We start from the raw sequence: 27,369 nt of genomic DNA, 5'->3' as shown, positions 1-27,369 counted from the left end.
TCATATTTAATATTTCGATTTTATCGTATTGTGAAAATTTGATGTATTGTGATTGACCGTTTTGTTTAAATTTGTCATAGTTTGTGCGAAATAGTTTAAGCTCACAATATTATTTGTTGATAAATATATTTTCGTAAATAATGAAAACATATTGAATACTGTGCAATACACAATTTGGTAAAATGTTTGCTTTTACTTCGAAGCACTAATAATATTATAAATCTTAATAACAATACGAATTTGTATCTTGTCAATTTACAGTTAATTGCGTCTCTATTACTCAATCTTATAGAATTATATATTAACTTAAATTCTTCTATTTTTGTTTTAGGTTGCCAAAATGAGTCTATTTGGTTCCAGTGGATTCGGTTCAAACACCGTCTTTGGTTCTAACACTGCTACCCAAAATCCTATGAAAGATTATGAAGTTGTATCTCCTCCGGATGATTCCATCAGCAGTTTGGCATTTAGTCCTGCGTCTTTACCCCAAAATTTTTTAATTGCTGGCAGCTGGGATAATCAGGTTTGCCATAAAACTTCTTTATTATATTATTTGATTATTGTAATTTAAACCGAGGAAGACACGTTTCTTCCAGAATGGGGAAAAAAAATAACCTCAAGGAATAAATTTCTTTCAACCCAAGTGGAAGAAATTCTTTTAAAAAACGAAGAAATATCAAATAATAAAACAAAATTAATTAATAGTTTATAAGTGTTATTTGGATTAAATAATAGAATTTATAAATTGGGATGTGACATAATGAACTGTAGGAAAGGGAGAGAAAATAAAAGAAATCTATAAATGGTTGATAAAAGAAGGGTTGCCACAGACTACTAAAATGCGACTTTTTGCTACTATTTTCGGCCTTAGGCGACTTTTTTTTGCCTGAAAAGGCTAAAAAAGCTACTATTTTCAGGAATAGGTGACTATTGGAAGACTTTTTACTCTTAGCGAAGTTTTTTCGCAAAAATGAACATTACTTTTCAGTCCCCTAACAAGTACTTATTGCTGCCTACCATGTGGTAGTGCAGTTAAAACAAATAATTTTTTTAAAAATTAAATAAACAGTTTAGTAATGTTTTGACGCTTTTTAATAATTTAACATTAGTGCTTAAAGTATTTTTTTTTAAATTTTTATTAAAATTCTTTCAATACTTGTTTGTTTTATAAATTTTTGGATAGTCAGTATCATTTTTAAACAAATAATCTTTAGTCGATTTTATTTTCAGAAAGGAAAATAATAAAGAAAAAATATTTTTACATTTATTAAGTACAGAATTTGACCATTAATCAATGCTACTTTTTATTATTTTAAATAATTAAATAAAAGAGAGTCTAAAGATGTTTCAAAAGCATGATTTTTTTTTTCAACAAATAATTTTTAAAAAAAATTTTTTTTTTCCAAAGTGAACATTTCCTTGGTTTGTTTTCTACTTCCGTTTTTTTTTTTCTTTAAATTTTTAATGCATGTATGTTAAATATTTTGTTATAGTGTTATTTTTAAACCAATAAATCATTTTTAATTTAAGAATAATGAAATAAAACTTGGGTTTGCTTTTCCTTGACTTCTTTATTTTTTAATTGAAAATATTAAGCAATGATATTGATGTCATAGTAGAATATGTTTAGAATTAGTATTTTCTTATGTAATATATTTATTTCTTTTTGACTGATTTAAAGATTTGCCATAGGTAATTTTTCAACACATGCTAAATTCCGATACATCGCTATATCGCGATGTATCATGATTTAAAATTTCTGACATCACCCAGTCCTAATCATAGTATATGATAAATAAGCTATAATTTTAGATTTGGCAACTATTTTTGATAAATTTTTGACCCTGTTCAGGCAACTATTTTCGAATTTTTATTCAACTATTTTCCTTCTTGAGGCTACTAAAAGCAACTGTTTTTGTTCCTTTTTTGCTGTGGCAACCCTGTAAAAGCTAAAGTCTTAAATATAATTAAAAATGTGAAGACCTATTCTGAAATTAATTTCAAGGTAACAACCTGCAAGAAATTAAACAAAACCATCACAGAAGGGGACCAATTTAAAGAGATTACATAGCCCTGTCCAATCAAACCCTTTTAGTGCCAGTGTTAGCTTGCCAGTTCCAGTTACATAAATATCCAACTGAAAACTTTGTAAACAAAGTTATCTCAATTATTTCATTAAAAAAAAATTTATCCTAATAACAGTGTATCATAAATATAAAATTTGAAAGCTAATCGAAGTAATTTTATAAAGTTTACAGAATTTATTTTTTAAAGTTTTGCTTACCATCTGCTTCAAATCTTTCGTTATGTTCAGGGCAGATATTTTTTTCTAAATACATATTAAGTTTTTTATTTTTGTTTGCTCCTACTTAATCCCTTAATGATCGGTTAATTTTTCAAGAAAACGATCATAAAAGTGTCTATTTTGCCAAATACACGTATTTGATTAGTGCTAGTATCTAGTTTAAAATAAACTAACTATTTAGAATTACCTAAAAAATATCCTGGTACTACTATATGATGTGTAAAATGAAAAATAAAATGTTTTCCGGGCAAAAGAAATTAATTAGTTTTATTCTTATTGCCGCATTACTACTGAACATTCCAGCCCAGAAATTTCACGGGAGCGAGAAATATCGAGCGAAAACTCACCCCGTCATTTTCACGGGTGCGAGAAAGAAGGAGTTAATAATCATATTTTGTCTTATCTTTCTGGAAAGCATAGAAAATTATATCCTAATTAGATTTATTTTAATAGTATATTGAATAACAATGAAATTGAGTTTATTTTTACAATATACCTTAAAATAATAATTAATAATATTTAATGCTTTGAAATTACATTAATATACCTATTGATATACTAATAATATTGTTAATCAAATTGGTCTGATTAATAGTTCATTCATATGTTACCAAATACATTTTTCAACATTTACAAAATAAGTGTTTTCCACATTGTTACATGTTCAACAAGGCATGCATGTAAATGTTAAGATTTTATTCCTTTCTTATTTAAAATCTAAAAATTTTCAAAAAACTAAATAATTGTAAATTTTTCAGGTCAGATGTTGGGAAGTTCAGAACACTGGGCAAACAATTCCTAAAGCTCAGCAAACACACCAAGGTCCTATTTTAGATGTTGCTTGGAGTGATGTAAGTTATATTATGTGCATTTTTATATCTTAGTGTGTATTTAATTATGATGAAAAGGAAAATATAGTGAAATAATAAATCAAATGAGTTTTCAACTAAATTAATTCATCAGATTTCATTATGATAGGAATTTACTTTCTCTAAATAAGCATATTTTTTGGATCCTTAGGACCAAGTACCCTCTAATTTTAGTGTCTTTTTTTTTTTTTTTTTAGCTAAAGCTGATAAAACAGTATAAATCCCCATTTTAAAAAATGCACATGAAGAATAGATATTACATGCCTTTTGATGATTTTGAACCTTAACTTTTAGATGGTATTATTACCAAAAGTTAAGCTTCAAAATCTTCATAAATTGCAACATTTTACTTAAAATAAAATAAATTTGCAATTTAAACAGGATTTTAAAAATTTATATTAAAATAAAAGAAGGTAGGAAGTCTCATAGATAACAAAAAGTTAATAAATAAAAATGATCTGTAATATTGAGCCGACAATAAATTCCTTATCTCTTTATGTACAATTATAAGTATTTCCTCTATTGATCAACAGGATGAGAAAAGTATTTTTTTATATGAATGAATGCTTTTAATTACAAACAACTAATCAAACATATGCATTAAGGAAAAGCAAAGATGTAATACTATATTTGCATAATTTTTATGTTATACAGAACTTAATAATTTTCTACTTAAAGAAATAATATTTTTCTACTTAAAACTTGTGGTCAATTGCCAGTTTGATCGAGCGAGACCAAATTATGTTCCGTCTATGACATTTAGTACATTAAACAATCTATGGCACCTAAACGGAATCATTGCATGTGAATTTTTAGGCTTGAATAGTAGATCATTTTAATTCGACAATATTATGAGTTATTCTGTAGAGATGAACTATAGGTCTTATTGATCTTCTTAATTAACAATCTTATATTGTTATTCCTTTTTTTTCCTAAAACATGCGCGATTAACTTATATTTTAAAAACCAACTTCAGTAAAAGCTAAATTTAATAATTATAGAATATTACACAAAGTCCACTATTATCACACCTTTGCAAATCAATGTTGAAATGTTAATATTACAGATACAAAATTAGTAAGCTTATTGAAAAATGCCAGATTTTCTTTTTGTTGAGAGGGAGAATATATTTTTCTCCTGCTATGATCAAAGGTCCCTATCAATGATCCCTTTCACGCATCACCTTTTTTATTTTATGATTTTAAAAATATGGCCATATTCTTTATGATAAGATTAATCAGTTTTGCTTGAATGATTTTATTTATTTTTCTGGGATAAATATCCATCCTTCATAACCACAGAAAATGTATTTTATATGGAAAAAATATGCTGAATACCACAATGATGCTATCTCCACTATACCCTAAAAACTGAACAACCCCCATCATAACCTTTAATAAATAATGCAAGGTTGATTACTCACTCTTATTTAAATATCCATTTTAATCATTTTTTTTTAAAGGATGGATCAAAAGTATTCTCTGCATCATGTGATAAAACAGTGAAGATGTGGGACCTTAACAGTAATCAAGCCATTCCAGTTGCTCAAGTAATTTTATTTACATTTGTTTTTTAAACTGTGATTATCAAATTAAAAACGTGAGTAATGAATTTAAAAAGTGAGAATTTTTTAAAAAATTAAGTTTCATTTAAGAATAATCTTATTTTTGTTTAAGTAACTATATAACTATAATTTATTTTCATCGTCATCATCAATGGCTCAATATCCCAGGATGGACCTCGGCCTTCTCAAGAAGATTTTTCTAGGCCAACCTTTTTAGCGTTCTCCGGTTTCAATTTTTATGACCAAAAGGTCTTTTATTAATTTATTATGCTATGCATTTATTTGGAAGATGATCTATAAATAATAGCCTCTGAGTATTTTGAAGGGGAAGAACAAACCAAATGCTTTTGCCTCTAGTAGATACAATCATAATTGCTTGTGTCTGCAAGTTTTTGATGGTTATAACTATAGGTAAAATCGATGAGTCTAAAATCTATGTCAAACCTTTTTTTTAAAAATATAAACCTTTTTTGCATATGTTTAAATATTATTCTTATTTTAAATTCGACTTGCATTTGCAATGTTTATGGTTAAATGTTTTCTTTATAAAGTTTAATATATGTCCTAAAAAATTTGTTTCAATAAAAGCTTGTTATTACTTAAATATGTGTTAAATTTAGACCCCTATATACTAACAAAATGTCTGTAAGAAGCTGTTTTGTTGTTTATTATTATTGAAGCTCTAAAGTTAAATAGTTTTTAACATTTTAATTGTTATTTTTTCCATCATCTCTTATTTAGAAGGGTAAATTATGAGACTTTGAGTTTAAAAATTAAAATAATGCAAGTGAAGTTTCTAGAATTTTTTTCTATTTTATTACATTGAAAGAAAAAAGGATTTAAAGTCTTTACTTTGTGATTCCAAACCAAATCAGTCTGGCCAACCATATCAGTCTGATTGCACTTTATATTCATTACAGACCCCTTTGTATTTTCAGAAAATAGAGGAAATGGTGAAAGGTTTAATTTAGTTCAAAATGAATTTCTTGCATGAAAAAGTGATCCCTAATGCAAAAAATGTATTTGGAGAGGAATCTGTTGCATTATTTTTGCCTTTAATGCGCAATTTCTGTCAATAAGTGATTGAAAGTTGTAATAGGCGTCGTTTCTATTTGGGTTGGCTAATCTTTGCAAGTCAGGCCTCTCAATTGCGTTACAAATGCAAACAACTTAGTAATATAAATTGAAAGTGACCTGCACTACTTTGAACATCCAAGAATTATCAAACTAAAAAACAATCCTAGATATCCCATCACATTAAACACAAAATGACAAATATTTATGCTTTTTTTCTAATACTTGAAGTATTATTAATTTATTTTGTTTAAATATTTTTTTGTACATACAAAATAGAATATGAAAACATTGGCAAAGTTATACTTTTTTACTTTAATTACTGTTAATTATATGTAACAATTATCTAGACATTAGTATGTGATTATTTATACATAATTATGGATATAGTATACATCCATTATTTGTTTATATATTTGCCTATTAATTTAATGATTTAAATCTACATAAAAAAAAACTTCTCATGCATTGTCTTACTTATCTTGTCAAAAGTTCATTTTGGATGTCCAAACCCATACAATCATTATTACTGAAATGTGTGTTAATGTTTTTAATGTGATATAATGAAATTTCTTTTTTAGCATGATGCACCTGTGAAAACAGTTCATTGGATAAAAGCTTCTAATTATTCTTGTATAATGACAGGAAGCTGGGATAAAACATTAAAGGTTTATTATCATTATTATTATGTATCTTTTATTATATTGCTTGATAGCAAACTTATTATTCTATTCTTTAACATAAATCTATATACAGTGAAACCTCTTGGGAGCAACGACTCTCTGTTTATGTATTTATGTGTCTTATAAATCTTTTTGTCATAATATTTATTTGAAAATTTTGACATATTATAAAACATTTTGTAATGGTAATTCTTAAAGTTCTAAGTACCTGCACCAAAACTTTTATGACAAAGGGTCAGCAAAGCTTAAAAACACAGTAGTGGGTGAACTTGAAACATAAAACATTTTACCTTCAGCCGTTATATAGTACATATGTCTTTTTTATTTAATTTGTTTTACGAGAATCATGTGGTGACATTTTGGTGATTGCAGACATTGTCTGACATAAGCCTTAAAATTCATAAGACTTCTTGAGAACATCCACTTTCAGTTCCACATTAGAATGGTCATTAATGGAGGTTGGTAAATCTAAGGGGTCCCTCTATCAACTCCAAAATGTTATTGAAGATTTTTGCAAAGGATTTTAATTTTAGTTAGTGTCATTTTTTTGTCGCCAAAATGCCACTTGTAGTAGCATCATGTAAATCGGATTGATGAATAAAATTGAGCGTCAATAAAAATTATTCCTACTAATATAATTATGAGTAAAAACAAATTTACGAAGTATGAATGATGGAACTATTTTAAATAAATAAACAATTATGTTTTTTTGTTTAAGATTGTATTTAATTTTATATCATAGAAATTAGTTAGCTTTAAAAAAGGAAAAGAGGTTTGTTTGTTTGAAATGCTTTGATTTTTTTTCTTTTTTTTCTAAAATGATTTTCTTTTTCTTATTTATCTTTCAAATCTTAAAATAAATCATTGAAAGCATTGCGTTAGTGCACTCTGACTGCAACATAAGATTGTAGATCTCTTTCAGAGATTGTCAAAACGAGCTCTCTGAATAAGAACCTCACAAAAATATTTTGAATAAATTCTAATCCACTTATTTGTTTTGTTAATATTTTTTGTTTTGCTATTTTTTCGTGTTTCTTCATTTGACCTTATCTGCATTTGGTACAAAGGTTTACCTTGTCGTTGGGAGAAGTTTTGATGGCAGGGATGTGATTCTTTCGCGGATTTCCGCTTTTTGTCAGATTTTTCCCGCTAATTTCTGCGGATTTTTTTTTTGAACAAGTTAAAATATTTTATGAGGAATTTAATTTTCCGCGGAGCGAAAGCATTGAAGTCCTTTTTCCTCCCTCTGAAGTTTCTCTAAAAATCATTTCCTTGGGATAAAACTGATTGACCTTTATACAGGGATGAGATTTTTCGTTTTTTCCTCTCAAATTTTAGCCTTTTTATCAAAAACTCCGATTCTCCGGCGTAAAAGCAAACGAAAAAAAATATATATATACATGGATTTGCGGTGAAAATATTTATTTGCTCATTCAATTAATCTTGAAAATTTCTATTTATTAGGTCTAAACAAAAACAATACAAACAAGCCTTTTAGGAATCCCAAGTCCAGACTCTGCAAATATCTCGATTGTTATTCACGCGATTTTAATATCAATCATCGATTTCCGTATTTACCTAAATTAAAAGTTGTTAAAAGATTCTTATTTACTCTATTTAAACATCGTGCATTATGATTATTATTTACGAGATTTAAAAATCCAATATCGCGTTTTGTATTTATGCATTTTTAAAATCGCGATTTTATTATCAAACCTCGATTTTCGTATTTACCGGATTTGAAAGTTGAACATTGTGATTCAGCCGATTTAAATATCGTACATTGCGATTCTTATTTACGAGATTTAAAAAAACCAATATAGGGATTTGTATTTACGCGCTTTTAAAACCCTATGTAGCGATTCGTATTCACGCGATCTTAAACTCCTATGTCGTGATTCGCTATTGCGGTTGTAATATCAAACGTCAATTTTCGTAATTATACATGCTTTAAAAATTAGACATTGTGATTTGTATTCACACGATTTAAAAATTATGCATCGTGATTCGTATTTACGTGATCTAAAAATTACGCATCATGATTTGTATTTTCGCATTTTTTAAAATTCGATATAGAGTTTCATATTCACGTGATTTAAAAGCCTCATATCGGGATTCATTTTCATACAATTTTGAAATTAATCATCGAGATTTATAATCACATGGCTTTCAAGTTTAAAATTCGCACTTTTCTCGTCAAATTTTTGTGAATATATATATATATTCTTTCATTCTTGGATTTCCTCTTTTTTACTTTCTGACTACTCTCATCCCTGTGATGGTCTCTGCTAAAGGTTTTCTTCAAAGTCTATGGGAAAATTCTGTGCCTCCCAAAAGTGGTCATAAATGGAGGTGGTCTTTCTTGGAAGTTTCACTGCATATACATATTGTATACTTTAAGAACATAAGATTGTTTAAGTGTGCAAATCAAATTTCTCGTCTCGTCATAATGTCAAATGAAAAATACCAGAGCCACTTGTAAATCAGTAAAGAAATCAAAACTGCTAAAAAATCCAAAATAGGGGAGTGTCTCATTAAAAGTGAATAATCAAATGCGTGATTTGATTTTCACATGTCGTAGTGTATAAAAACAATGTATAAATTCACAACAATGACTGTTGACAAATGTTTTAAACACCGTAATTTTTTTAAAGATTTAAGTTTTGGAATCGGTGATAGTTGTAACAGTTGTAACCCCATTTTATAGCAATAGAGCATTTTAAAGTGAAGTTGATTTATTAAGAGTATACTAGTATCTTTTATACATTAAATTATGAGTGAAATACTATTTAAATTTTAGCGATAATACAAAATAGTTGTACTAACAGGATAATGAAAATAATGCTATACCTCAGAGGTAATATAACATAAAAGTACTAGTACATTTTTTGTAAAGAGATCCAAAGAATTAATGCATTATTTGAGTGAATTATTAATAAATTAGTTAAAATAGAGACCGGTGGTTTAAATTTATATAGAAAAAAGAGGCATTTAATATGGAAAAGGAAATTCCTAAAAATATTTCTTAATGTTCTTCACATTCATTATAGAAATTTTAATAGAATCTGTAATTTTCTTCATCAATTCTTCAAGCTAAAAGAATCAATGTTAATACCAATACACCCAATAATAATTTTATTAATGGATATTAATATGAACTTCGTATCTTTGCTGCTTTTTGCATGAAAACCTTTTTAAACTATTTAATCTCAGCAAACTGTCATAAACACTGAATTATAATTTTACATTGTGCTCATTTTATAAGTGTTGTGAATATTTTTTATTGAGTGATATTAAAGTTTATTGTTGATGTATCATTTTGGATTTCTTGTATTAATGATATTATTCTGCTTTCTGGGGATAATCAATAACTTTTTTAGGCTTACTCTTTGAATCTCTCTAAATGGTATTGATTACTATTTAATTATCTTGTTCAGTCAATAATTCATTATTTATTTGATTTAGTTATTTTAATGAAATTATTTAAGTAAAATGCTAGTGAAAAAAGAAATAGCAAAATTTAATAAACTTATATTTTATTTTTAATTACAGTGCATTGAATATATATATATTTATATAAAGTATATACACTAGAAAGAAAAGTTCAATAGTGTTTCCCATCAATTTTATAGTTTAAAATGAAATAACTAAAATTAACAATAAAGAGAGGCATCAAAACTAAATTTAGAGTTTAACCAGATACCATTCCAAATGTCTTAGTTCAACTGTTGGATATAAAACCTAATTTTAAGACTATTTTTAATAGAATGGGGGGGGGATTCCATGCTTCACATTAAATATTTTTGAAATAACTAGTGGTCTTATTTAATTTGTTTAGAATTGCTATTGCACTTAACTTAATAAATTTATTAGCCAGTCTATAAATTTACACAATTATTTTTTAACCAAGTAGTCTTATTTGTAGTATGTTCACAATTGCTAAATAAATGTTTATTATAAAGTCAAGGTACTGCAAAATGGTTGATCATTTAGTATTCAATAGTTGAAAATATTGGGGTCTATGTTCTATTCCAGAGATGAACAAATGTTTTTCTCTAATGGATTTTTTTTTCAATTTAGCCCTTTAGTAATCCTCTAAGCTTCACTGTCTGTTAATTATTCTAAAAAGTATTGTTTGTATTTCTTATTATTTTTAGAATTAAGATCATGTATTTTATTAATTTTTTATTTGTTGAAAATCCATATTTAATCTTAAAAAATAATAGTGAGTTTTTATTTTTGTATTTATTCTTTAGTTTTGGGATACAAGGACTCCTAATCCTATGTTGGTTATTAATTTACCTGAAAGGTGCTATTGCGCTGATGTGGTAAGTATATTATTCAGTCTGAAAATATATATATATAACTTTTAGAGGTGCCAAGATTACTTCAGAGGTTAGTCAAGGTTGCGGTCTTACAATTTAGTGATGAAAAATTAAATTTTGAGAATTTCAATAATAATCTTTTTAAAGTTAAATCTTTTCTTCCCTCAACTACTAAGAGTTCTGAAATTTTCTTGTTTGCATTTAATCAGCAATAACATTTTTCTACTATTTTAACAATTCTGAAAACAATAAATTTAAAACAAAAATGATTTAATTGAAACCAGAAATAATTTTTAAAAAAGGGACAAGGAAATATCTATCCCCTTCCAACAAGTTATTCTGAAACTTAATCTTGTCTCCATTTAGAAAAGTAAAAGAACATAAAATCAAATTTGAAATGGTGTAAGCAAAAAATCTATATAAGTTAGTATGTAGAATGACAAAAAGGAAATAAGATCTAGTTCTAATGTAACTGAAACCTAGAACATTGATTTGAAGTTATCATTTTAATATTGTAATTTTATAATGAAGTATTATGTTTCAGTTTTGTATAATTTTTAATTTATTACCTTTATCTAAGTGCTATTTTTTATTTAATTTATTTAAAAGTAAATTCATGCCTAATTTTATTAATATGTATTATATTCGTATATTATAGAATTAAGTAATATATACACCTTAAAATTGTGATCATTTGAATTTTGTAAACACTAACTGTACTTTTGATTACTGATTGCTAGTTTAAAAAGTTGACACTTCTGAGCTTTTATTCTTTTTAATTAACTTCTTATTAATTTGCATCTAGTTAATGCAAAATTTGTAATGTCATTTACTTAAAAATTGTAAGTAATCTTCTTACAGTATTTTCGAATGATTTATTGTATTCTTTCACAATACTCAAAACTTTGCTTTCAGAATGTCTTTAAAATGTGCCATATATTTATAAATAGGACTGAGCGATATTAAAAATTATATATAAAATTATATGCATCGTCTGTTTTGCATCGCGATATAGTATTTTTGAATTTCATTTACTTGTAAGGCACAGAAAGTCAGATTTCTATCGAAACTCCATACTCAAATTGATTTAAATCAATTTATAAGTTTGAAGATATATATGTTTTGCTTAAGAAAGATATTAAATAAATTGACTACTATGCACAAAACTTACTTAAAATATTTATTGAAAAAATGTGTAGATACAGAATGAAATATTTGCACCTCTTTATCGTTTATAAGGTATTAGCAGTCTAATTAAGTACCTAATTACCTAAATTATTAATTAATTTAGGTAATTATTAGGTAACTTTACTAAGCTTTTAACTAGAAATAAAGGAAAGTTTAAAACGATAGGCTTATGAATTATTTGAAAATCAATTAGTTTAAGCGAATGAAATTTTGAAAAAAATTTTTAAAGCCATAAAAAATAAGTTTACTAAATGAGCCATATAAAAATAACTTTGATAATTACATAATTATTAAGTTCCATTGTAATGTTCAAATTCTAAATGAAAAAGTAAACACAAGTTTTGTTGTATTTTCTAAAAATGATCACGCAAATAACGAAAGATTTCTTAATTTAAAAATAAATAATAAATAAATAAAATAGAAATTTATCAATATATTTACATAACAATAGAGAAAGAAAATTTAAAAAATAACTTCGTTAAAAATTATTTGTATTTTCAAAACAAAGTGCTAAATAAATTTTAAAAAAAAAAATTATAAAGCGCTTTTAAATCACTATTTTTTATTATTATTTCACATAAATAATTCCATTAAATTGAATTATGAACGAAAAACAAAGTAAGGTTTAATTTCTTAAAAATAAAAACAAAAGAATTGTGATATTCGATAATATATTTAGCTAATTAACTAAAAAATTTTTGAATAAACGAAGTTGATTGACTTATGTCCAAATCCAAATGACAAAAAATAAGTTTTGTTTTAACTTAATTTCTAAAAATAAAAGCAACTCAAAATTTATAAATTTAAAATCAATAATAAAAACCCATTAAATTATTAGAAGTTTAAAAGTTTTTAATAAATTAAAAGAAAAGAAAAAAACCTAACAAATTTAATTACTTTGTAACTTAATTCTTTATGGGCGCCTTAAATTAGATTTCCGATAATTTTCACATTTAAAAATAAGAAAACGTTTTGTTGAAAAAAAATTACCTAATTAATGACAAAACTCCTTATAAATTCTTTTCAATAATAGATTGCGTTCAGAACAAGGCAACGGCAGCGATCACGAAGTTAGTCCCACTGAAAATAATCTACAAGAAATTATATCAAGTCGCGACAAAGAAAGAAAAAAAATAAGGGGTGTGAAAACGAACATGCGAGATCACGATATAGTATTCTCAAAACTCTGGTTATGATTCTACCGCTAATCAATCAAGGCCATTTCAACATCACGAAACGAACACCCCGAGTCGGCATCGGAACGTAAGGGAAGATCCTTGCGTGTCTTATATCGTCTACCTCGAAGACTTAAATCAGATATCTGATGCATCGCCTGGAACGAAAGTCGCTGTATCCACTTGCCGATATGGGCGTTAAATCGATGTGTCGCGATACATCGATTTATAGCCCAGTCCTATTTATAAATAATACATGGGAAGTGTAGAAATATTATGGAACTTTATATAAACATCATCATTTCAAATATTAGAGTAATTTTTTTAATTAACTTTTAAATAGCTTAAATATTGAATTTTGGTGTTTAATAGATTTTTAAGCTTAATCAGGGTGCGTAGCGTTTTTAAAAAGTGCTTAAAGGTGCTTATTTTCGTTTCTTAAGAGCCATTAAAGGTTATATTTTCATTGGTTGTTTTTTAAAAATTGCTTAATTTTCCTTTTTTCTAAATGAGATTTTCGCTTCAAATTGTGCAAAATGACACAGTTCACATTGTTCTATTCAACGTTTTCTCAATTAATTCGACTCCAATCTATTTCAGTGTATTGTCAGTCCATAGCGTATGAAAACGCCATTTATTTTACATGATTCAAAATTTCATGATTTTTGCCAATTGTCAAAAACAATGCCAAAAGGTATATTATTATTTTTTTTTACATGACGGTTAAAACAAGATAAAACCGTCAAATGTCAGAAACTTTTCAACCCTGCCTAGTGCACTGCTATGTGCTTAAAAAAATTTTTTGAGTGCTTAAAAGGTGCTTATTTTTCGTTGAATAATTTGGCTACGCCCCCCTGTTAATGTTTGTTTTGACTATTAAAAACGTGCAACTTTAGGTATGTTAGGGTATATTTGTGCCTCACACTATTTATGTATTTACCATTGCACTTTCAAAGGGTGCCAGCCATGGTTCCTTGCTTGTACAGTTATGGTTAAAAAAGACTTCCATCATTTGTTGGTTTTAAATCTAAATTGTGAGTGTTAATACTGGCCATCATTATTTATAAGTTGCAAATACAAATTAATATTGAATACAAACTTTTAATGTCTTCTATTCTATATGATGAAAAATAGATTGCTTGTTGTATACATAGCCTAGCTCTTGTCCAACTTCTTAATGAACTGGTAAAATAAATAGCTTTAAAAGCTTCTGACTCGAACGTCTTTTATATTTAATATGTCACATACAGACTATTGATTTTTTTTTCTTTTTTGAATATTGTTTATTTTCAAATATTTCAAACATTAATATTCAAATAGAAGTTTTCATAATAACTATAAAAAAAAATATTATACTAGCTTATATTAACATTTTAATTTAAAGTAACAACAAAAAAAGCTGCATAATCTTTAATCTTGTTTTAGAAATTTTCATTGTGTTTGCTGTCAAAGGGTATTTATATGAAGAAGTTAATTTTTATTTATTTATTGTTATGTCATATTTAAAAGGTTAAAATAGGCCAATTAAAAATTTATTGTATTTAATGCTTGGTAATCTTCAATATTTTAAAGTAAGAAAAAAGAAACTTTTAAAAACGTAAGTTAAATTGTGTTTAGGTTTATCCAATGGCAGTAGTGGGAACTGCTGGACGAGGGATTATTGTTTATCAGTTAGAAGGACAACCTCAGGAATTTAAAAAAATAGAATCACCTTTAAAATTTCAAGTAAGTTATGTTTTCTATTCTTTATGTTTCCTTTATTATAACTTTAAATTAAAGTCACTATGTGACACTAATTTTGTTCAATTAAATTGATATTATTTTCTATAAAAAGCAATATAATGGATTGAACTATTGCATTGAAAAACTATATATCTTTTATAAAAACATCTTTGTAAGTCTAAAGATGGCTATTTTAATAAATAAATTACGTAAGAAATTGTAAATCATTAATCAAGACAATATTTAAAATTTCAAGAAAGCTTTATTAGAGTAATTTTGCTGCTTGAAAAAGTTGTAAGTGTCTTCTATAAAATAAAAACAGAGTTCTTCAGGAAGATAGAAATTGCCTGTTTTAGAATGTTGACGGGTCGTGATTACCTCCTATAGCAGCCTTATGCCCTCTGTTTGGGGGTGGTTCCGAGAATGGACATCTCTTTATGGCCTTCAAATTTATAGATATTGAGACTGAGGATACCTCCTTTTGGTTTTTCGCATTTGTAATGGATAGCATGACCAATTGACCCAGGCTGGGTGTAATATAAAAAAATAAAATAAAAATTACTTGTTCTCAGTGTGTTAACATAAAAAAATCTGTTTACTTTAATTCCAAGCAAATTATTTTCATTGATTTTATTTTTTGTTTCTTTAAAATTAAAGTTAAGTGCTCATATGGCCTTTCTGTTCTTTAAATTTGGGGCTATTCTATCAGAACTGACTAACAGCTATAAATAACAGTTAAATAAAAAAGTAAACTTAATTCATGCATGGTTACCTGTAGTATGTGACCTTAGAAACCATTAAAATATGTTTGTAACTAGTAATAGAAATTCTTTAAACAATTATAATTTTTAAAAAATTTTAATGCATGACATTATTAAAATACATTTTAATAGTCTGTCATAACAATATTAGTTATGACAGGCAAACAGGAATAATGTTTTTAGATAAAACATTTTACTTGTAAAATAATATTGTTTAATGTATTTTATTGTAATGTATTTATTCAGAAATGTAGCTTTCATAAAATTTAACTATTTCCATAATTTAAATAAAGGAAAAGAAAGGCATTATTAAAATTAAACTTTATTTAAATTTATGTGCACTTATTTGCATGACTGAATTTTTTTTCTTCCTTATTGCAGCATAGATGTGTATCAATATTTTTGGATAAAAAATCTGCACCTTGTGGTTTTGCTCTCGGAAGTGTAGAAGGACGAGTAGCCATTCAATATGTAAATCCTCAAAACCCAAAAGACAACTTCACATTCAAATGTCATAGATCAAATGGAACTTCAAATGGCTATCAAGACATATTTGCTGTAAGGAGAAGTTTGATTTGTTGTACATTTTTGAATGAATCTAATAGTTACTCCTTAGTTTAATATTAATTTCTTTATATTATTATAAAATATTATATATGTAGTTAAGAATCTGAAATCCAAGGAACTGATATTCCAGATATCTATTTTCTGTATTACAAATGAATAGCAATTAACATTAATTTGCAAGATTGTTATGTTTTTTTTTTTATCTATATATGTAATACTAGTTATGAATATCTTGCAAAAAAAACAGAAAAATACTATGAAACATTTTTCTTAATTCTACGAGCATAGTGGTATATTTTGTACTATGTAGACTAAAGTGAAAAATGATATGAATAAGGCGCAAACGCTCTGTGTTTTTTTTAGATTGATTTTTCTAAAAGTAGATTATTCATCATCCTAAAACAATTTATTATTCTAAACAAACTTCTGGCAAAGAAAATATTTTAGCTGAATACTCCCAAGAGTGGAAATACATGGAGTGGTGGGTAGTATTTATAATAAAGAGTAGAGAGTAGTATTTATAATAAAGAGTAGAGAGTAGTATTTATAATTGAAAAAGAGGGAACTAATTGATAAGACTACCTCTCAAATAATAATTAAAATTACTGTATATCTCAGTGTATAAGTAGACCCAACATTTTTTTATTACGAAATCCCAAATTTATAGGTGACAGATGATTTTCTGCAATCTTTAGTTTGTAAATGATATGTTTTAAAAGTTTTCATTGTTTTATATATTTTGAAATACTCTTGAATAAATAATCTTAACTTTTCTTATTCTTAAAATTGTTTTTTTTTTTTGTTATTTAAAATGTTTAAAAAAAAACTTTATAGATAAAGAAAATATGATAAAAGAAATTGAAAAATTTATTGTATATAACATACTAAAAATAGTTTTTGAAATGGATAAATTGTTACAGTGTTATTCATATCTATCTCGATGTTTATTTTGCATCAATATTTAACAATCAACAAATCTTGAACTTTATTATCTAATCCTTGATTTTCGTAAAAGTTTGGGGGTTTTAAAAGTTGACTCATACACTGATAAATACTGTAGTTGTTTCATGCTGATATGGTGCTATCTCTAAGCTTCATCCATTGTGAACTTTTGATACCTATTTCAGACATATATTGTTTTAGATATTTCAGCATTTTAAAATATGATTTTCTGTATTGTAAAAAGGTTTATTAATAACCCCATTCTGCTTAGATCAGTAATTTTATTATTTTAACTGGTGTTAATTTTTTTAATATTTGTTACGATGTATACTTTTTATAAATTTTCATATTAATTGTTAATTGATCAATTGATGTTTATTAATTTCTAGGTAAATGATATATCTTTTCATCCTGTTCATGGGACATTGGCCACTATTGGCTCTGATGGTAGATTCAGCTTTTGGGATAAAGATGCACGAACTAAGCTGAAAACTTCAGATCCTATGGACCAGTCAATCTCTCGTTGCTGTTTCAATGCTAGGGGAGAAATATTTGCATATGCAGTTAGCTATGATTGGTCTAAGGTATTTATTTAGTATTACATACTCTGGCTTGTGCGATTCTTTCATTATGTTACCTTATACAGTCCAGTTACAGTGGGCAAAATAAATAAGATATAACCCTGAATAACTTATGTTCGAATAGTCAGATTTCCATGTACTAAATACCGATCATAATGGTTTTAAGGGGTAGTTTGAAATATGCTAATTAATAAGTGCTAATTATTAATTTAATTTCAGGATCAGGTACAACAACGTACTTTCACTGAAAAAACATAACTTTTTCTTGACAAATCTAGATTTTTGACTCTCAAAATATCATTTTAAAGCTTGTTATTTTAGGGGAAAAAATACCAAATTTGAATTAAATTAGATGAATAGTTTCTATGCTATTAAATTTTAAGTTAGTCAAAATTTTAAATTTAATTTCTTGACCAATTTTGTTCAAATTTTATATTTTCTCACTTAAAATTACAAACTTTAAAATGATGCAAAAATTTGTATACCTTATTTTAAAAAAAAAAATTTTGAACTTTATTAAATAAAAAGATCAGAAGTATTAATAATTATATTTTCCATGTAATTATCTTTGAATAAACTAAATTTTCTGTTGCACCCAAAACAGTTTTGATTTGATTAAATATTTTGCAAGATATGTTAATCTATGCAGAAAAAGGAAATAAATATAAAAGGACCCCAAACTTTAGACCGCTCTCTTGACCTAACAATTAGGATCATATTTTCAAGTTTGTGGCAACCTCTCTCCCTACTTTAAGGGTTTGAAATCAGAATCCGTCAAAAAAGGGTATGTTTATTCAGAGAAAGTGCATTTTTGTGTTTGATTCTATACTTTATTTAATAGTTAGCACTAATTTATTAGCTTAATTTAGCTTTTATATATATATANTCATATATATATATGCAGGAAAGCTTGCATATGAAAGACAGGAGTAACGCTCAGAGGGTGAAACAATTATGATTGGCATTTAGTTGAAGGAATCATTAGAATAAGAGTTATTCAAGCAGGGCTGATTGTGCTCCGGAAAAAATCCGGATTATTCGCTAAGAGTGATCTGGAAGTTTCCGCAGATCAAAGGTTCAGGCGTTTCAAAAAATCATTGATCACGGAAGTTTCAGGAAATCAAATTTTCAAAGGTGGAACTTAAAAACACGGTTTATTTTATTTGTTTGTAAGGGAGAGCCAGATACTTTATAAGCTTATATTCATGATTAATGTTCATTTTTTATCAGTAAATAGTTATTATAATCATAAACTCAAGAAAGAAAGACATATTTGTAAATTTTAATTATTTCTCCTGGTCATAGGTATGTGTAAAATTTTAAATATATTTTAAGTAAACTAAGACATATTGAGAAAAAGGAAAAAAAAACTTGTTTTAAATGTTTTTCAATTTAAACTTCTGTTTTCTTTTTTTTTTAAACTCAAGAGATTTTACGGAATTTCAACTTGGGCTCACAATCACCCCTGTTCAGGGTTGTTTCTTTTTTTTTATCTTGCGCACTGTACATATGAACACATTTCAAGAATCAATTTATCAAAAAGTTATATAATTCAAAAATCATTTTTATTTGTTGCTTTTTTTGTGCAAATCTTTTTTCTTTTTTTTAATAATAATTGAATATTAATTATTTATAAAAATATCAACATATAGAGCTGATATTCAATCAAATAATTTTTCTTTAAATGTGTATTTTTAAAAAAATTTTGTTTTTTAATTATACAGCTATTTTTTGCCAAAATGTCAATGTATAGAGCTAGTATTCATTTTATTTTTGTCTAAGTAATTTTTAAAATGCTTTATCTTTATTAATGCTAAATTCTATTGTTGCACTAATATTCTTTTAGTATCAATAATAATTTTTATTATTTATAAACGTACATTTATTTATTTTGTTATAGGGCCATGAATTTTACAATCCTCAAAAGAAGAATTATATCTTTCTACATCCGTGTTTTGAAGAATTGAAACCCAGAAACAAAAAGTAATTATACTGACTTAATCATGATTGCATGATACAGACTATTTGATAATTTTATATGACTATTATCGGATAAAAGTATTTTAAAAATATTAGTGAAAACTGCACAGAAACACTTGAATAAAACAGTATGACTTTTATTAGTTATTATTTTTATGCATTTGACTTGAATTGAGTTCCTTTTATGTGTGTTTTAGAGTGCAATAACTCATTTTTTATATTGCTATCTCAAATTTATGTTTTGTATTTGAGTTTCAAGAGTTTTGCTAGATGCTGTTTAACTGTCATAGTTTTGACATGTAATGATATTATTTGTACATTTTGTGTATTACAAAAACTACTGAAAAGTGTCGTATCTTTTTGTTTAAGTCAAACTTATTTTTAAAATTTGTTACTAATTTTAAAAGGTATTGTCAGTGTTTAAAATAAGATTATTTTAAAACACTTATTTCATGATAGATGATAAAATCTACTTTTCTTGGTCGGTATTGTTATTAATCTACTAATAATTATGCATTATGTGAATTCCTAGTCACTGCTTCCTTGATTTTTCTTCTATCTCATGAATATGAATTTTAGTTCGGCTATGCTTATCATTAAAAATACAATATATACCAATGTTTTTTTTTCCATGCCAGTTATTTCATTTAGTTTTAAATATAATTATAAATAAAGAATCTCTGCATTTTGTGCTTTTTTTATGCAATACAAGAAAACATGGTAATGTGAATCATTTTCAACAAAATTATATTAAATTTTTGTAAAATTATTTCTGTTAGCAGTCTTTAACACATGCATTTATTATGTATCGAATTAAATCAGAATTAAAATAATTTTCAGTGAATGTGTAGAATTCTATCAATCTATTTTTTAAAATCTCACCTTTAGCATTTTGTAAAATTCAGTGGTTTGATTTTGGCACAATATTTTTTAATAAAATTCACATATGACATAAAATATTTTGCTGAAGAATAGAATTAACTTTATGCTAAATATTTTACACCAGAAAAGGGTGAGCTTTATTTAAAAAATGATTATTTCATAGCAGAAAAAGATAAGTTTGTGTAAAATATTTTGCTACAGTAAAATATGAGCTTTACATTAATTACTTTGCAACTGAAAGAAATTATCCTTACATAAGATATTTTGCTACAGAAAAAGAACTCAGTGACAATATTTGTTCACTGATAATAATATATGCTTTAAATTCATTATAATTTCATATTAGAATTGCTGCTTCATGAATGATATCTGCTATTTCTAAAGCTAACCTTGCAAATAAATAAGTCTTTTTGATAGCTAATTATTTTTATTTCTTTAGAAAATGTATAGTAGATTCTGTATAGAGAATGTGTATCTAATACTGTAATTTTGTCTAAATAATTATTTCATAATACTGATTTGTTTTGAATTAAGTAAATGATTAGCATTTATCAGTCCTTTTAAATGGATTTCAAACTTCTAAATTATTACACTTCACAAAATATCTTTAAGTTACATCTAAAAAACAATAATTGCTAGAATATATAGCTATTGATGTTTTAAGTACTCAATAAGAGAACATGTTTAGAATAATTGTAATGAATTCAGGAAAATAAGCTGTTTGTATAATGTAGTCCAGATTAAGAACCAAGTTTGCTGTTTTAGGCTTAAAAAATTTTTGAATTCCCAGTATTTTCAAAATTTTTCTCAGCCTTTGTTTTTTTACAATGCATTGTGTAATAAAGGTTAATTTTAATTTGATTAATTATGATGTTAAAAAGAACATTAAATATATATTTCTTATGGAACATTAAATATTTTTGTTAATATTTCTTAAAATAATAAAGTTTTTTTTTTTTGCACTAGTAATTCTAAAAATATTTTTTTTTTCATTATTATTAGTAATGAGAAACAATATTTTTATTAAAAGATAATTGATAGAAAAAAAAGACACTTTTTATTAGGAATTCCACTTGTATAGAATAAAAATTAAATTAATTAACAATTTACATACACTTCAGTTAATCCTAAGCAAATAGAAAAAAATCAGTCATAAATTTCAGCCAAATCTTTCATATTATGTTTACAACAATATATTAAAGAATCAAACAATTTGAAATTTGCAATATTAGATTTTAAAATGTTTTTAGCATTTCGATAGAGTTCTGTGATAAAATATTAATATGATATTAAATGACAAAGAAGGTAATTGAGTTGTATTAAAATTCTTTTTACCGATCTATATCAGCTGTTCTCAACTTTTTAGTTGTGCGGACCACCAATTTTGTTAAAGTAACTTTGATGCCCTCTTAACTACTATATGTATATATGTTACTGTGAATGACCGAAATCAGTGGTTGTTGATTTTCACCGGTGAACGTTGACGATCACATAGTCACTTGACCTTAAAAAAATATCAGTGTAAGGTATACCGGGCAGTGGCACTGAACCTTAAAAAAACATCAGTGTAGGATATACCGGGCAGTGGCACTTAACTAGACCTAGTATATATTTCGGACATTTACCAAAGCTCTAGTTAAGTGCCACTGCCCGGTATATCCTACACTGATGTTTTTTTAAGGTCAAGTGCCATTGCCCGGTAACTGATGACCAAACGCTGATGTTTCTTCTAATCTATCGTCAGTAAGTATTAAAATATTGAATAAATATAATTATATCAAATAAATATAATAATATCAACACATAAATTAGTATAAAATTGGATATAACACATATTTCGAACATTCACCAAAGCAACTATGTGATTGTTGACATTCTCCAGATTTTGGTCATTCACAGTAGCATAGATATATATAATATGCAAAGTGTTAGTAATTAGTAAAAAATAAAACATACTGTACTAAAAGACTTGTAGTCCATTGTACAGCCATATATAATATTCTTTTATCTGATAGCAAAAACAATAAAGAAATGTATATCTCAGGCTCTGTCACCGAAAATTTAAATGTATGTAATTTACATATGTCCTTATTTACATCATTAGGTTAAGTCCAACTGATGTTCAGAGCCTCTACTAATGACTAAAAGGCTACTATTTGTTACTAAAATCCAACCTAAGTGACTTTGGCTGCTAGCTTTTTTTTTTTTTTTGAAAGACAGTTTTTTTTTTATCGGAAAACTTGTTACTAATTTTATAAATCGGCAACATTTTAAAAAAATTCATTGTTGCCAAACTAGCATATTGCACTAAATCTTGATTTTAAACATATCGGAGTTCAGAAAAGTGTCCAAAGGGGCAAAGGAAAAAAACAGAAAACGATAGAATCGTTACTAACAGAATGCATGGAGAACTGATTACTCAAATTCAAAACAGAAATTTTTTATTCAAAGGACATACCCACAAATCCCGCTTAGAATGGACCCTGTTTTATGTCATCTCTACTTAAGATTTCCTTTAACTTATGTGCTGATAAGAATCAAATGACACAATTTAGGCTACTATTATTGATTTCTATAAATACTATATTGACTAATAATTTTAATCTTGGGGAATGCTAAAGCAACTAGTTTTGAATGCTAACTTTTATTGGGGATCCGATTGTTGGACTGTCTAAGCCTTAGAATTTCTTTCAACTTCAAAAATGAGTAGGAGCATTTTGTAATATATTTTTATGTGCATATGAAACTAAACTCTTTTTCAAAGTGTTTATTAGCAAAATCCTTGTGAGAAAATTTTCTATTGAGAATTTTTATTGATTATTAGGTTGCTTCACTTTTGTTAATAGTGCTTGTGTTCAGGGTTTTTCTTTTATTAGGTTAATTTTCTTAAAAGGTGAATCTGTCTCTAATGCTCACAAGAATAGTTTTTTTATATACATTTATCAAAACACATTTTTGTGTTTTTAAATATTGCCTAAAATTGTAAAAGTTAAACTAATTTTATTTGCTAGAATTTTTTGTCCTTTTCTCCTTTTTCACTTTTTGTATTCCTTTTGTTACTATTAAAAAATATATATATATTGCTTTTTAAATTTTTCTACTATTTACGTAATATATTTTGTTGCTTGAGTAGATTCAAATTCGTTGTTTTGATTTAGTTCTTAATTTTCTTATTTCCTTACACTCTAACTAAAAAAAAATTTTATTTTTGTTACAGCTGATAATAAAGATTCATGGATCTCTGTAAAAACAGACCATGATTGAAGATATTCGTTCTCATGTAAAATGGAAATATGTTTGTAAATGTAGTGCCATTGTAAAATTAAGGAATCAGCGTCATTTCATTTTTTGTGGTTGTCTTCATTCTTAATAAAATCCATACAAAATTTCCCAGTTTACTTACTTTCCCAGTTTAATGATACTTATTAAGAGGTCACAATATCCTCAGAGCAATTTAACATGTTGTAAAACTGTTAATAATTTTCTAAATTATTAACTGTTTTCCAACATTATACACCAGTTTTAATAAGCATAATATTTACTGAAGGTAAAATATATTCTGAAGCTCGATCTTCAAAAATATAATGATAATAATCCTTAATTCGAATAACGTGTTTGCTAAACAAGTCATCTTTGTGAAAAGGACTTAAAATGCTGTTTTTGCTGAAAAAACCATTGTCTCCTTTGCCCTAAATGGGTCCTAACCTTTAATAATGCACATAGAGAGTTTTTTTTTTTTTTTTCAATGCTTTTAAAGAAAGCAATATTTTTTCTGAAATTTTAGTATTTTTTTTTAATCAAATTTAGAAGAAGAATCAATTATTTTTGACAAAAATTATGTGAATAAATTATTATCTTCGATAAAAGGAAAAAAAAATTTCTCCTCTAAGATATCTAGTAAGATAATAAAATATAGTGTGTTGTTTTGCTGAAATGCAAACATAACACTAATATTTAGGTACATTTTTATTAGCTTTTAATTACTAAATGATGTTGATTTTTTTGGTGGTTGTGATATTTCTGCCCTTTGATAATTTTTGGTGATCTATTAGTTATAGAATAATAAAAACTAATAAGGTGAGAAAAAACTCTTCATGAAAAAAAAAAATTTTTGTATAGTTTGTTTATGCATTTTTTTACTATTTTCTCTAGCTCAGCTTTTTTGAATCCATACTTTAATTTACATTCTTTTACTTTGAGCTTGATAAAATAAATATTGTTTGTTTGAATATTGTTTTATATTTTTATTATATTTCCAAAAACATTGTATGCACAATACTAATACATTTGAGTATAGTGTCAAGCAACTCTGTGATATTGTCATACCGAATTCCACATTAGAGTGGTAAATTAAGAACTTTTTCAGAACCAGTTACTATATTTGCATAAAATTATCTAAATTTCATTTTTGTTTTTCTCCATAAACGGTATTTAACAAAAATGTTACCTGATTGTACCAAACACAGTTCCAAATATTTGGTTGGCCGAATTGTCAGCCTATTCGATTAAGTTAATTTTTTTGGATTTTGAATAGAAATAGACATTATTAGAAATAATTTTTACACATATTTGTTAAGTTCTAAATCTTTAGCACGGCATGCAAATTTCTGTTCTGGCAGACAAATGGTAAAACAAAACTTGAAGAATTGAAACTAACTGAATCATGAGTTATGTACTTCTAATTTTTTTAAAATTATATTTAGACAAATCAGTTATGTCAATTTTCAACGCTTTTTGTTTTAAAGATTAAAAGTTTTTTTTTTTTTTCAATTTTTACTATGGCTCGGCATTTTAACTTTCTGATAGACTTGTTTCTCTTATTGCCATTTTTTTCCTCTATGGTGAGACAGATAAACGATAACACAGAGAACTGATTTTCAACACTAAATTATATTTTAAGAATTAAAAACAACTTTCTTTATGTTTCTCAATTGATTTTTTTTAAACTTTTTTTAGCGTTTTTATTATGACGCAGCATTTCTTAAAGAGCGTTTATAGTTAAGGTTATTCTTTCATCGTCACTTTTTTCTAAAAATATGGTAATGTAAAAAAGTTGAATTAAGATTTTTTGCTCTAAATTTTTCGTTGAAAAATTAACTATTTTGTTTTGGTTTTTATCTAGCTTTTTTTTTGTGTAAAAAAACTAGTTTCTATTATGACGAGGCATTTAAGAAGGTTTCTATTAAACTTAATTTTTTTTTCCTTCAATTTTTCTTGAAAATACAGTTATTGGAAAACTAAGATGTTCAGCTACAAAAAAAAATTTTGAGATTAATTTTATTTTTCCTGCTTTGCTTTTATGTATATCTTTATGTAAATCTTTTGTTTTTATGATAGCCCGGCCTTTTTAAAAGCCTTTCTGATAGACTATATTTCTTTTAACGTTTTATGGATACTTTTTTCCGGGAATTATTTTTAGCATCCAAGTTTTGTTTTCAGAAGAAAAAGAATTTTTATTCCTATTTAATTTTTCTTTTATTTTACTTTGCATATCACGTTCTTGATCTTCTATATGTGTAATTCAAACAAACCATCTGAGAAGTTGCCCTGCACTTCCTCTTGGGCCCTTGTGGAAACATTATTGGCGGGCGAGATGCATTATTACAGATCTATAGACTCTTTCTTTTTGTAGCTCTTGTTCCCGTTTTTTGTTCTTTCTTTATATTGTTCTCAGCTACAAATTTGTCTTTCATGTCTGCCATTGGAAATAAATAAAAAAAAGTTCAAACAAAATTTTTTCGACCATTAATACAAAAAATATTTAAAATTCCAATAGACAGGGACAGTGATGACGTATTTCACCCCGCCTCCTTCCAAACGCGTTCCAAACATTTTTTCGAACGAACCATTTCAATGGCATTTCCTATGTGAATTTAAGACGGCAAGATTTTTAGTTAATTATTGAAATAAATAAATTTATATAGCGCTTCTAAGGGACATATTCCTAATTTATGTAGTTTTCATTATACGGGGTATTCAGTAGATTTTACGAGTTAAGTGCATAAAAGCTATAAAAAAGTTTCAAAATGGTTATCTTTAATTTTGATGTATAAAAATTTAAGCGTCAGTACTATTTTTAACTCTTGTTTCATGTTTATAATACTGCCTTATTTTATTTAGAATTTGTTACATATTCTTAACCTACATCTAATTTTTTTCTTTAGTTATGGAAAGGCATGCATTGTTTTAAAACGTTCAGAAATGAATTTTTAATCTATAATTAAATTGTATTTATCAATACTAATGTCTGTTTATTAAATTATACCTGATGATTAAATTTGTAGTTATTGTAAACTTTGTTTGCTTAAGATTTTCTGATTATTGCTGCTAATTCTCATAAGCTTTAGTTTTTAACTATTAAATAGGAATAAATTATGTAACTAACTTATTTAATATGTATACATATAGTTAAATCTGCACAGAGTTTTAGTTTAAACTCAGATTTATTTTGACTTGAGATTTTTTCTTGTTTGTATTTATCAGTTTTTAACAGTAGTTTTATGCATTAATTTTTTGAAAAAATTAAGATACCTTATTATTAAATAATTAATATTAGATTATTTCTTAACGTAACTAGTGTAGTGCTATGTTAAAGTGTAGTGTTATGTTAAAAGGGTCAATACTATGTATAGTTTCCAGAATTTTAATATATAGAATAGCTAAATTATTTTAGAATTTTAAATTTCTAATTTTCATTTTAAAATGTGAGAGGAACAATTTTTTTTAGGTGTTATATATGAATTTATCTTAA

The 27,369-nt window shown here is 26.1% G+C and overlaps 1 protein-coding gene across 1 annotated transcript; it reads left to right on the top strand.

Moving 5' to 3' along the window:
- Positions 1 to 36: 36 nt before the first annotated feature.
- On the top strand, positions 37 to 24,007 carry LOC107441016 (ribonucleic acid export 1). The gene is made up of 11 exons (XM_043039170.2): positions 37 to 177; positions 332 to 523; positions 3,064 to 3,156; positions 4,637 to 4,723; positions 6,394 to 6,480; positions 10,752 to 10,823; positions 14,801 to 14,908; positions 16,048 to 16,224; positions 17,565 to 17,759; positions 19,657 to 19,739; positions 23,836 to 24,007. The coding sequence occupies exons 2-11, from the start codon at positions 341 to 343 to the stop codon at positions 23,837 to 23,839; spliced, it is 1,089 nt and encodes a 362-aa protein (XP_042895104.1). The 5' UTR covers positions 37 to 177; positions 332 to 340; the 3' UTR covers positions 23,840 to 24,007.
- Positions 24,008 to 27,369: the final 3,362 nt, after the last annotated feature.

This window comes from Parasteatoda tepidariorum, chromosome 4 (assembly GCF_043381705.1).
Source record: "Parasteatoda tepidariorum isolate YZ-2023 chromosome 4, CAS_Ptep_4.0, whole genome shotgun sequence".
Classification (NCBI taxonomy): Eukaryota; Metazoa; Arthropoda; class Arachnida; order Araneae; family Theridiidae; genus Parasteatoda; species Parasteatoda tepidariorum.
This window is presented reverse-complemented; position numbering and strand designations above follow the sequence as displayed.

What these genes read in the sequence shown, in the direction of transcription:
- LOC107441016 (XM_043039170.2), top strand. Translation starts at nt 341, where the DNA reads ATGAGTCTATTTGGTTCCAGTGGATTCGGTTCAAACACCGTCTTTGGT. An exon ending in CTGGCAGCTGGGATAATCAG is followed by an intron (nt 524 to 3,063) that starts GTTTGCCATAAA and finishes TAAATTTTTCAG; the next exon opens with GTCAGATGTTGGGAAGTTCA. An exon ending in AAGCCATTCCAGTTGCTCAA is followed by an intron (nt 4,724 to 6,393) that starts GTAATTTTATTT and finishes TTTCTTTTTTAG; the next exon opens with CATGATGCACCTGTGAAAAC.